Raw genomic sequence first — 11,067 nt, forward strand, 5'->3', positions numbered from 1 at the left:
CCCGTGTTCCCCTTTGCTCTGCTCTCTGTGCTGCCTCTGGAAGTCTGGAGCCGGACGAGGACCCCCTCTGCATGCTGCTGCTGATCGACCACCTGGCCTTGCGGGCCCGGAACTACGAGTACCTGATCCGCCTCTTCCAGGAGTGGGAGGTAGGTGCGAGTCTGGTGAGGTCCCGTGGAGGGACGGACATCTGCTTCTTCTGTTTTCTTGGTTTGGTATCTGTGTGCTCGGGACAGTTTGGGGATGAATGGTCATCGTCCGAGGGCAGAACCCCATCCACCTGCCTTGTCTGTCTCCCTTGCCACCTCCAGCGAGTGGAGTCTGGTTTTCCTAGGGACAGTACGGCAGCCTTATTTCAGAATCCTCATGGTGTGCACACATGCACAAATGTGTCTGCAAGGACCGTGATGCTGGTAAAGACGAAAAACTGGCGAGACCCGAGCTCCTCGTGGGCAGTTCGGGAGGATGCAGCGCAGCTGGGAGGCAGAGGAAGGGCTGGCTGCGTGGGGCTGGCACAGGGACCCCTAGCACGTCCGTCGTGTTCCATGGCAGGAGTGTGACTACAGCAGGAGAGACTTGAGCTCTGTCCCCCGTAACTCACACAGACACGTGTTGGAATGATAATGTAGGAGTATTGGGTTAGATATACTGTATTAAAGTTAATTTCACCGGTTTTCTCTTTAATGCAGCTCCTAGGAAATTTACATTGACACCTGGGCTCCCATTATGTTCCTACGGGGTAGCACTTCTGTGGACGGACACGTGGGGCTTTGTAATGCTAACCTCCAGCAGGGCCTGGGGCTGGGGAGAAGGCGTGACAGCTCTGGACTTTCTCTGTTGGTGTGTTGAATGTTTTCATTGCACATGTTCATGGATGATGAAAGTGGGTAAATTATTCCGATTTTTTAGCATTTGGCATAGTTGGCCAGGAAGTCTCACCCCCAGGAATATGGTTTATAGAAATTCTTGGAGCTCACAAAAGTGTAGGTGCAGGGAAACCTCAGGGAGGCCCTCAAAATGGGTCTGCAGAAGAATGTTGATGATGGTGTTTAAGGTCACAAAACTGAGTCTGTGATCCCATTTTGATAAAAAAATGCAGTGAGTCACGTGGCTATGATAAGGCTGAGTAGGGCAAGAGAAACGCGCGCGCGGTTGTGGGCTGCTCCTGGAAACTCGCGCCCAGTGGGCTGTTCTCGGAGACTCGCGCAGGGTGGGCGGCTCTCGTCTTTGTAAATTTTCCACGTTGAGAACATTGACGCTGAGCTTTGAAGAGGAGCGCCTGGGGCAGGTGGGACCCTCACTCCCCACAGCCTCCACACTCCCACGCAGTCTGCTCCTCAGGCGCTCCCACGTCCTCTGTCTCTTCTTCGCGGAAAGCCCCCCGGGTGGATGTTTTAAGTTATCTTCATGCTGAGTTGGAAAAAGGCCCCCGTGTTGCCCGCAGAATATACCTGCTCTGGGTACAGCTCATTGGTGGCGTCCGCGCGTCTGCAGACTGACGTGTTTTGTCTCTGACTTAAGGCTCCACACTGTTGCTTCATCTCCTGTAGGCTCATCGGAACCTGTCCCAGCTCCCAAATTTTGCCTTCTCCGTTCCACTGGCGTATTTCCTGCTGAGCCAGCAGACAGACCTCCCTGAGCACGAGCGGAGCTCTGCCAGGGAGAAGGCATCTCTCTTGATACAGCAGGCGCTCACCATGTTCCCTGGAGGTGGGTGCCGCGTCTCGCCTGGGGTAGGGGTGTGTCCAGCCGTGGGGGAGGCCAGGTCCCAGTCCTTCCCCACACCTACAGAAATATGCATTCTCTGGTAGGGCCTGCAAACCTGCCCTACCAAACCTGAAAGATGATCGGCTCATCTCAGAACCCGCTGCATGCCACACCAGGCACGAGGAGGTGGCAGGCATCCTGACCCCCGTGGGGCTTGTGTTCTAGAGCGCAGAGACAGAGCTGGCTGGGCGGTGCCGGGCATGGGATTGTGCCAGTGCTGGGGAGGAGAACAAAGCAGAGGAAGGTCTCGGCAGTGCCCAGGCATGGCCAAGAGAGTTGTGCTCCGTTCCATGCTGGGATGCAGAACGGAGGCCTGTGCCGTCCACACAGACTCAGCCTGCACAGCCCCTGAGCCCTGACTGCATCTGGGTAGCCTCGATCCACGCACATGTGGCAGGCACAGTGAGGCTGCCACCTGGGCAGACCTCGGGGGCTGACCCTGCCTGACAGCGTGTGTGCAATCCCTCTTTAAGACGGGGCTCCTCTGAGGGGCTGTGAGGGGTGAGGGTTCTTTGCATGCAGCTGGTACACACACACTGCGTGACCACTCATCGTCTATTAGAACGCCTTGGATGCATCAACCCGTCCCTGGTTCTGTGGGTTTCTAGGGCTCTGTCTGGGCCCCAAGGAGGCCCACAGCGTTGGGTTGGGCAGCTTCTAGCACAAGCAGAAATGTGCCCACCAGAGGGGCCTGGCCAGGCCTGAGTCTGCTCACTGACCCCGAAAGCTTCATCTCCTGTGTCTAAGAAGCACCTTTGTCCTCCTCTGGGGCCGCACGCAGCTGGCCATGTGCTGTGGTCCACCAGTGCAGCCGTGTCTGGGAGTGGGGCTGGGAGGCCCTGTCCTACAGGGCAGCTGTGCCGCTGTCTCACACGCTGTAGTGTCAGCTCCTCCCTCGAAGGCAGGCGGGCTCCCAAGAAGCCACTGCCACTTACCTCAGAGCACTGGAGATCACTGCAGGCAAGGGGGTGGAACAGGCTCTGCCCTGGGGGCCCATTCCTGGGGGTGGAACAGGCTCTGCCCTGGGGCCCGTTCCTGGGGGTGGAACAAGCTCTGCCCTGGGGCCCGTTCCTGGGGGTGGAACAGGCTCTGCCCTGGGGCCCGTTCCTGGGGGTGGAACAAGCTCTGCCCTGGGGCCCATTCCTGGGGGTGGAACAGGCTCTGCCCTGGGGGCCCATGCCCCCACATGGCGGCCTCTGACCTCGACACAGCCCTGCAGTGCTGGCCCTTCCACTGGGCACAGGTGGCCTCTGCTCCCACCAGCCTGCCGTGGGGTCCAGTCTTTGAGATTAAAACATCCAACCCTGACCAGGTGCAGTGGCTCACGCTTGTAATCCCAGCACTTTGGGAGGTCGAGGTGGGCGGATCACCTGAGGTCAGGAGTTCGAGATCAGCCTGGTCAAAATGGTGAAATCCTGTCTCTACTAAAAATACAAAAATTAGCCAGGTGTGGTGGCACACGCCTGTAATCCCAGCACTGGGAGGCCGAGGTGGGCAGATCACCTGAAGTCAGGAGTTGGAGACCAGCCTGGTCAAAATAGTGAAACCCTGTCTCTACTAAAAATACAAAAATTGCCGGGCACGGTGGCTCACGCCTGTAATCCCAGCACTTTGGGAGGCCGAGATGGGTGGATCACGAGGTCAGGAGATTAAGACCATCCTGGCTAACCCAGTGAAACCCCGTCTCTACTAAAAATATTTTTAAAAAATTAGCCGGGCGCGGTGGCGGGCGCCTGTAGTCCCAGCTACACGGGAGGCTGAATGGCGTAAACCCGGGAGGCGGAGCTTGCAGTGAGTGGAGATCGTGCCACTGCACTCCAGCCTGGGCGACAGAGCGAGACTCCATCTCAGAAAAAAAAAAAAAAAATACAAAAATTAGCCGGGCGCGGTGGCGGGCGCCTGTAATCCCAGCTACTCAGGAGGCTGAGACAGGAGAATCGCTTGAGCCTGGGAAGTGGAGGTTGTAGTGAGCTGAGCTCGCGCCACTGCACTCCAGCCTGGGCAACAGAGTGAGACCCTGTCTCCGAAAGAAAGAAAAACAACCCCACGTGTGTGGAGGGTGGTGGGTGAATCTTCCCTTGGATGCAGATGGGGATGCTGGGAGGCTCCTTGGGGCTGGTGTGAAGGAGACCCCAGCCTCAGACCCTGGGCACGCCAGCAGCAGCCACTCAGAATGCCGCCCAGAAGCAAGCCACTGGCCCTGCACTCCTCCACCTTAGAACAGCTGTGTCTGTGACCAGGACCTCACTGTGTCCGTCACCACCTCGGGGGCTGGGAGTGACTGGGTTTGTACTGAGGCCCCACAGAGCCTGCGCTTCCCCTGCAGTCCTCCTGCCTCTGCTCGAGTCCTGCAGTGTGCGGCCCGACGTCGCAGTTTCCAGCCACAGCTTCTTCGGACCCAACGCCGAAATAAGGTGAAGAGCGGCTGGCGGGGCTCATCTGTGGGTGCCTGTGGGTTCGGAGCCTGGGAGCTGTTTTCACTCATCCCGAGAGGCCGTGGGGGACCTGCTCCCGGCAGCAGGAGGGGCTGTGGTGGTGGCCTCAGGGACTATCATTTGACATGGGAAGGCTCAGGAGCCCCCTTCTCTGTGGGAAAGCCCAGGTGGGCCGGATGATCAGCCTCCAGCTTAAAATCGAGGCTCATAAAGAGGGTGCCGGGCGTGGTGACGCGCGCCTGTAATCAGCTTTTTGGGAGGCCGAGGTGGAACGTTGGCTTGTGCCTAGGAGGTCAAAGCTGCAGTGAGCTGTTGTTGCTCCTGCACTCCAGCCTGGGGGACAGCGAGACCCTGTCTCAAAAAACAAACAAACAGAGGGAACAAACACAGAAGAAAGCGCGCGACACGGGGTCATCCCCTGGCCCTGGGGTGGAGCCGGTGCGGACCTCCAGGGCTCGCCCTGTGTGCACACAGATGGACCCACCCTGGTTGCATTTTCCCATTTCTGTGAAGTCAGTCGTGCTTCCTAAAGAACACAAACCATGCCCAACAGGCTTGTGGCACATACCTGTGTGCCCCAGCCCCACGCCCTCAGGCCAGCAGCCCGGGGGCCCCCTTGCACTCGAGGCCACAGGGCACTCCCTGGACCACCCCTCTGCCCAGCCCTGGGACTCTGCGGGCCTCGAGGCAGGCCCTGGCCTAAAGAGGGTTCTGCTCATGGGCCTTGCTCTCCCACAGCCAGCCCCCTGCCCTGAGCCAGCTGGTGAGCCTGTACCTCGGGAGGTCACACTTTCTCTGGAAAGAGCCTGCCACCATGAGCTGGCTGGAGGAGAACGTCCGTGCGGTTCTGCAGACTGTGGACGCTGGGGACCCTGCTGTGGAAGCCTGTGAGAACCGGTGAGCTAGGGGTTTGCACAAGGCCTGCCACGCCCCCTCCTCAGGGACCCTCATCCCAGACATGGGGGCCTCGGATTCGGGGCAAGAGGGGCTGTAAGCAGCTTGGCCTCCGCTGCTATGGGGCCTGTGTGGAGCCTGCGAGATGGAACACAGCCCCTGGCCTGTCCCAGAGGCTTCCTGGGAGGCAGCCGTGGTCCTCAGCAGAGTCCCGAGCTGCTGTTCCCAGGTGCCTAGGGCTGGAGCAGTGGCTTCTGGTTGTGCAGTGGTTCCACATGAGCTGAGGTGATGACGAGTCTGTCACACCAGCATGTTGGGGATAAACTGGCGGAGATGAGAGAGTCTCCTGCGTGTGAACATTTTGGAGGCTCGTGCCCTGATGCGTCTGCACCTGACAGGCAGCCCCTTACCTGTTCTTGTCTCGTTCGCCTGTGGCCCCGTGCGAGTTTGAGCGTCAGCACCGTGGCTCTGTGCACGGTGGGGCCAGGCTCAGTGAGGACCGCGTGGGAGTGGCACCCATTTGCATCTCCACAGTGAAGTCTCTGTGCTGCAGACGTGAGGCTGTGCCCGGGGGGCCCAAGAGGTGCTGGTGCCCCCAGCCACTGGCAGTCGTGGGTCCTGTCCACATATCTGCTTCCTCACTGGACCGGGCATTCTTGTGGACAGGAGCGTTTTGTTCCCTGTGCTGCTCTCTGAGAGCGATTTCCAGCGGGGCCCAGTGTCTACCTGTAGCCACAGCGGTGACACGCCGAGGTGTCCTCTCATGTGGACGAGCTCAGTGAATTCCCACCAGAAGCCACTGGCCACGGCTCCCATCGTTCTTGTTCTTTGGATGAAGAGGCTGAGTCACAGGCCCTGCGGCTGGGATTGGCCCCTAGAGGGTCCCTAACCGCAGGCCAGGACCAGCTGTGCTGCCTCTGCTTGAGAGTAAAATGGTAAAACGTGCAGTTTTTGGAGCCACCAGAGATGCAGCGAGATGCCCAGTGCTGGGTGGGGGTGGGGACCCTGGTGCTGTGGTTGTTACCATTTCATTTGCTGTGCTTTATCTACTGTGCCTTGTTTCTTCCCGGCCTCAGGCGGAAGGTGCTTTACCAGCGTGCACCCAGGAATATCCACCGTCATGTGATCCTCTCTGAGATCAAGGAAGCCGTTGCTGCCCTGCCCCCGGTAAGGGAGAAAGGCTGAAATGGGAGCTTTGTGTAAGCCGGTCACATGAACGTCCCTTCTGCTCCGGGCGGTCCACGTGTAGACATACGTGGTGCAGGCTCCCTCAGCAGCCCAGCTCTGCCACGGCAGGGGCAGGGGAAGCGCAGAGGGCTCCTCCTTTCCTGGCAGCCAGGGTTCGGGTGCTTTTTGTTTTGAGAGAGAAATCCTTTGGGGCTCAGAGCGTGAGCTGAGTAGTCACCTTGGTGAGCTGCTCCGTCTGTGGTCTTCTGAGTGCTTGGTGCAGCTGCTGGGGTGTAGACCTGCTCTGACGCCTCCCGTGCTGGAGGTGCTGTCTCTATCCCAAAACCTAAGGATTTTATACTGTTGTTAAGGGGTGAGATAGAACGAGTGAGAAAACCAGCAAGTCAGAGGGTCGCAGGACCACGGAGCGTCCATTGGGGACAGCTTAGTGCCTCCTGGTTTAACTTCGGCTGCTCTGTGGGCCCTTACGACCGGCGTGGCTGGCTTTGTCCGGGGCTGTGAGCTTCTGACTCTTCTTAGTTGAGTGGTAGCGTGGGGGCTGAGGGGCGAGGCAGCGAGTGCACCAGGAGCTCTGTGCAACCCGCGGGCGGCTCAGGGTCCCTGTAGCCTGCATTCGCTGAAGTGAGAGCTTCTGACACATGGTGAAGATCTTGGCAGGCGTGAGCAGCACGTGACCCCCTTCCTTCCCCACCACATACTCCGGTGTGCAGGGCAGACGCCTCGCAGGTTCACCTCGACTCCCGTGAGTGTCCTGGTGGCAGAAGGACTGTCCCACCCTCACCCAAAGCTCGTTGGTACAAAAAGCACAGCCGTTTCTGTCAGACTCTGTGGCTATCTCTCAGCAGATGCATCCAGTCCCCGCTGGAGTCGACTGAAGGACTCTGCTGGGAGAGGCAGAGGCCCCCCGGCAGCATGCGTAGCATCTTCGTTTTGTGTCCCTTTCTGAAGGACGTGACCACGCAGTCTGTGATGGGGTTTGACCCTCTGCCTCCTTCGGACACAATCTACTCCTACGTCAGGCCAGAGAGGTACCTCCCTCCTCCCAGTTCCCACCTCCCATCTCCTTCCTTCCACCTCCCTCCTCCTTCCTCTCACCTCCCCTCCCACCTCCCACCTCCCAGCTCCCACCTCCCAGCTCCCACCTCCCTCCTCCCACCTCCCACCTCCCTCCTCCTACCTCCCACCTCCCCTCCCACCTTGCTGCTCCCAGCTCCCACCTCCCAGCTTCCACCTTCCAGCTCCCAGCTCCCACCTCCCACCTCCCAGCTTCCACCTCCCAGCTCCCACCTCCCCTCCCACCTCCCAGCTTCCACCTTCCAGCTCCCAGATCCCTCCTCCTTCCTCCCACCTCCCCTCCCACTTCCCACCTCCCACCTCCCAGCTGCCACCTCCCAGCTCTCTGCTGTAGCTCTGAGGTCGGGGCTTCAGGGCTCACGGGGACTGGCTGCCTCCTTCGGACCCAGGTGCTAGGGGACGGGCGCAGGGTTCAGTGGGTCCCCCCCTCACGAGAAGGGAGAGGAACAGTGTTATTTGGGAGTCACAGCTCTGCGTTTGCAGGCCGCGTTCCTTCCCGTCTCCATCGAACGCACGGGTGCTTGCGTGTCAGCCTCTGTGAGGTGTGAGTGACACAGTGGAAGGAAGCAGGTGTGCAGTGATGTGGGGAAAACACATTAACTTTAGAATCTAGACATAAACATAAAATCAAAACTGCACCAGCCTGGCCAACATGGCGAAACCCTGTCTCGACTAAAAATACAAATATCAAGGCCGGGCGCGGTGGCTCACGCCTGTAATCCCAGCACTTTGGGAGGCCGAGGCAGTGGATCACCTGAGGTCGGGAGTTCAAGACCAGCCTGAGCAACATGGAGAAACTCTGTCTCTCCTAAAAATGCAAAATTTAGCCAGGCATGGTGGCGCATGCCTGTAATCCCAGCTACTCGAGAGGCTGAGGCAGGAGAATCGCTTGAACCCGGGAGGCGGAGGTTGCGGTGAGCTGAGATTGTGCCACTGCACTCCAGCCTGGGCAAAAAGAGCGAAACTCCGTCTCAAAAAAAAAAAAAAAAAAAAAAAAAAAAAAAAAATAGCCATCCGGGTGTGGTGACTCACACCTGTAATCCTGTAATTCCAGCCGTTTGGGAGGCCAAAGTGGGCGAATCACAAGGTCAAGAGATCGAGACTATCCTGGCCAACGTGATGAAAACCCGTCTCTACTAAAATACAAAAAAAGTAGCCAGGCTTGGTGGCAGGTGTAGTCCCAGCTACTCGGGAGGCTGAGGCAGGAGAATTGTTTGAACCTGGGAGGTGGAGCTTGCAGTGAGCTGAGATCACGCCCCCGCACTTCAGCCTGGAGAAAGTGACTCCATCTCAAAAAAAAAACCACTCCAGTAAGGTCTTTGGAGGAAGGAGGGGTGGGTGTGCCGAGACGCAGAGGAGGGAGGGGTGGGTGTGCCGAGACGCAGAGGATGACCGTGCCCTCACCAGGCTCAGGGGACGTGTTCCACAGCAGAGTCACTATGCGCCAAGGCGCTGTGGCAGGAGCAGAGCACGCAGCACGTTGAGAGAACAAAAGCAGGCCCCATGGCCGGGCCGGGAGAGCAGGGCTTCGGGGCAGGAGGGCCGGGGGCGGGTCCGAGCCGATGCCCAGGCTGCCGGCATGTCTGGCTTTCAGAATCTGGGTCGTTGAAAGGCTTTTTACCTTTCCGTCTGGGCTGGAAAGTACTTGCCTTACCTCGGCCCCATCGCCCACACAGTGGTCTTCGTGGACTGTTCCTGCCGGTAGGGTGTGGTAGCATTGAGGAATTACAGCTCTTTGCTGCCTCCCTCCCTGTGGACCCCAGGCTTTCGCCCTCCCTAGAGCTCCTTAGGCTTGGGCTGCTCAGCGTCCTGTAGAGCCCTTTGCGCCAGGAGAGTCCCCACTTCACATGGCCCTGGATGCTTCTGCCTTTGCATAAGGAGTGTGTGCTCTCAAAGCTTCCGTGCTGAAGGAGACACTGAAACTACAGCTTTTCTGAAAAGCAAGGCACCTGTGCAGTGGCCAGTGGTGGCAGTGGGAGCCGCGCTCTGGACCCCGTGCCTGCCTTAGCCGCGTCGGTCTGCCTCATCCTGTTCCCGCTGGCCCCAACTCCACCCTAAGCGGATAAGGAAGCCTCCTGCCCACCCCGGGCCCTGATCTCCGCTTTGTAGGACTCCAGGGCCTGTGCTCAGCTGCTGCTGCTCTGCCCCCTGGTGGGGCCCCCTGTGTCCCTGCGAGGAGGCAGCTGGCAGGCAGCCCCGTGGGCTGGGTTGGGTCCCACAAGTCTCAGTTCAGTGTCATTTCCGACGTTTCTTGACTTTCTCTTTCAGGCTGAGTCCCGTCAGCCACGGAAACACGATCGCACTCTTCTTTAGGTCACTGTTGCCAAACTATACCGTGGAGGTAGGTTGAGCTCGTCCCAGCCCTGCCTCCCAGTGGGCTCGGGCATATCCAGGCCAGTGCGAATGTCTGGAGCCCTCCTTGAACCAGGACTGTGCCAGCTGGCACAGGGAGCAGGGAAGGACCAAGGCTGCATTGTGCCAGCGGGGTGCCCATTCTGCCGGGGAAATTGAGACCTGCCCAGATGGTAGCACATGCAGGGCCCGTGAGTCAGCCCGGCTTGACCCCACTCTCTGGGCCTGGCTTGGCTAGACGCGATGTTTGGTTTTCAGAGCTTCCTCTCCTCACGGAGACCTGGGGGGGGTTCAGGGCCCGGTGCTAGGCTCCACAATGCCTTCCTGCTTGGGCCCTGGGCCCCTAGTCCCAGCACAGACAGCCCCCTGTTCAGACATGTCCCATTGCTGCAGGGGGAGAGGCCTGAGGAAGGAGTGGCTGGGGGTCTGAACCGCAACCAGGGCCTGAACAGGCTGATGCTGGCTGTGCGAGACATGATGGCCAACTTCCACCTCAACGACCTAGAGGCACCGCACGAGGACGACGCGGACGGGGAGGGGGAGTGGGACTGAACGTCCGCAGAGGTGCCTGAAAGCCGTGATGATGTTGCTGATTTCTGTGCTGGTCGGAGTCGGTCAGTTCCCTGAAGTAGAGACGCTGACTGTATCGCTGACCTGGTCGCTGTTTCTCCCATAAATGTAAATGGGTCACGCTCTGCTGTCCGCACGTTCTTCTTTCCCGGGCACTGAGCGCCGTCCTGTGCCCTCGGATTCGAATCACACTCAGTCCAGTCTCCTCCCAGTGGCCTGTGGGTGAGGTGGGGCCCAGACCACGTGCTTCCTGTGCTCCCAGAATCTGGGTACAGGTGGAGAAGGAGTCCCACGCCCTGGGTGCACGTCCTTCTTGAACTTGCTCAGGAGTTGTTGACAGAGCTGCCTTCCTTGTTGGTAGAGGGTTTCGTGGCGGGACTGGAGCAGAGAGGCATCTGTGTGGCCTTCAGTCTTGTTCCTCCAAGCAGGTGGGGTGGCTATGTTGGGGTCCTATGGCTGGAGGCCACCATCTGTTGAATCTTACAAAACAGTTTTCTTTTTTTTTCTTTTTTTTTTGAGACGGAGTCTCACTGTATCGCCAGGCTGGAGTGCAGTGGTGCGATCTCAGCTCACTGCAACCTCCGCCTCCTGGGTTCACGCCATTCTCCTGCCTCGGCCTCCCAAGTAGCTGAGACTACAGGCGCCTGCCACCACGCCTGGCTAATTTTTGTATTTTTAGTAGAGACGGGGTTTCACCATGTTGGCCAGGATGGTCTCAGATCTCCTGACCTCGTGATCCACCCGCCCCGGCCTCCCAAAGTGCTGGGATTATATCCGCGAGCCACCG

At 58.9% G+C, this 11,067-nt stretch overlaps 1 protein-coding gene across 4 annotated transcripts in view; it reads left to right on the forward strand.

The window, feature by feature from the left end:
• The window catches only part of TCF25 (TCF25 ribosome quality control complex subunit), a 35,079-nt gene extending 24,676 nt beyond the window's left edge, over positions 1-10,403 (forward strand). Inside the window, exons 11-18 of one of the 4 annotated variants that reach the window (XM_007994440.3) lie at positions 44-149; positions 1,551-1,710; positions 4,094-4,181; positions 4,941-5,099; positions 6,173-6,263; positions 7,233-7,312; positions 9,627-9,699; positions 10,104-10,403. In XM_007994440.3, coding sequence (XP_007992631.3) covers positions 44-149; positions 1,551-1,710; positions 4,094-4,181; positions 4,941-5,099; positions 6,173-6,263; positions 7,233-7,312; positions 9,627-9,699; positions 10,104-10,262 — 916 coding nt within the window. In that variant the 3' untranslated portion in view covers positions 10,263-10,403. Of the gene's footprint in view, positions 1-43; positions 150-1,550; positions 1,711-4,093; positions 4,182-4,940; positions 5,100-6,172; positions 6,264-7,126; positions 7,313-8,412; positions 9,284-9,626; positions 9,700-10,103 lie in introns of those variants that run through there. The other 3 variants (XR_005243846.2, XR_005243847.2, XM_073015682.1) reach the window with 3 other exon arrangements.
• Positions 10,404-11,067: the final 664 nt, after the last annotated feature.

Source organism: Chlorocebus sabaeus, chromosome 5 (assembly GCF_047675955.1).
Source record: "Chlorocebus sabaeus isolate Y175 chromosome 5, mChlSab1.0.hap1, whole genome shotgun sequence".
NCBI lineage: Eukaryota > Metazoa > Chordata > Mammalia > Primates > Cercopithecidae > Chlorocebus > Chlorocebus sabaeus.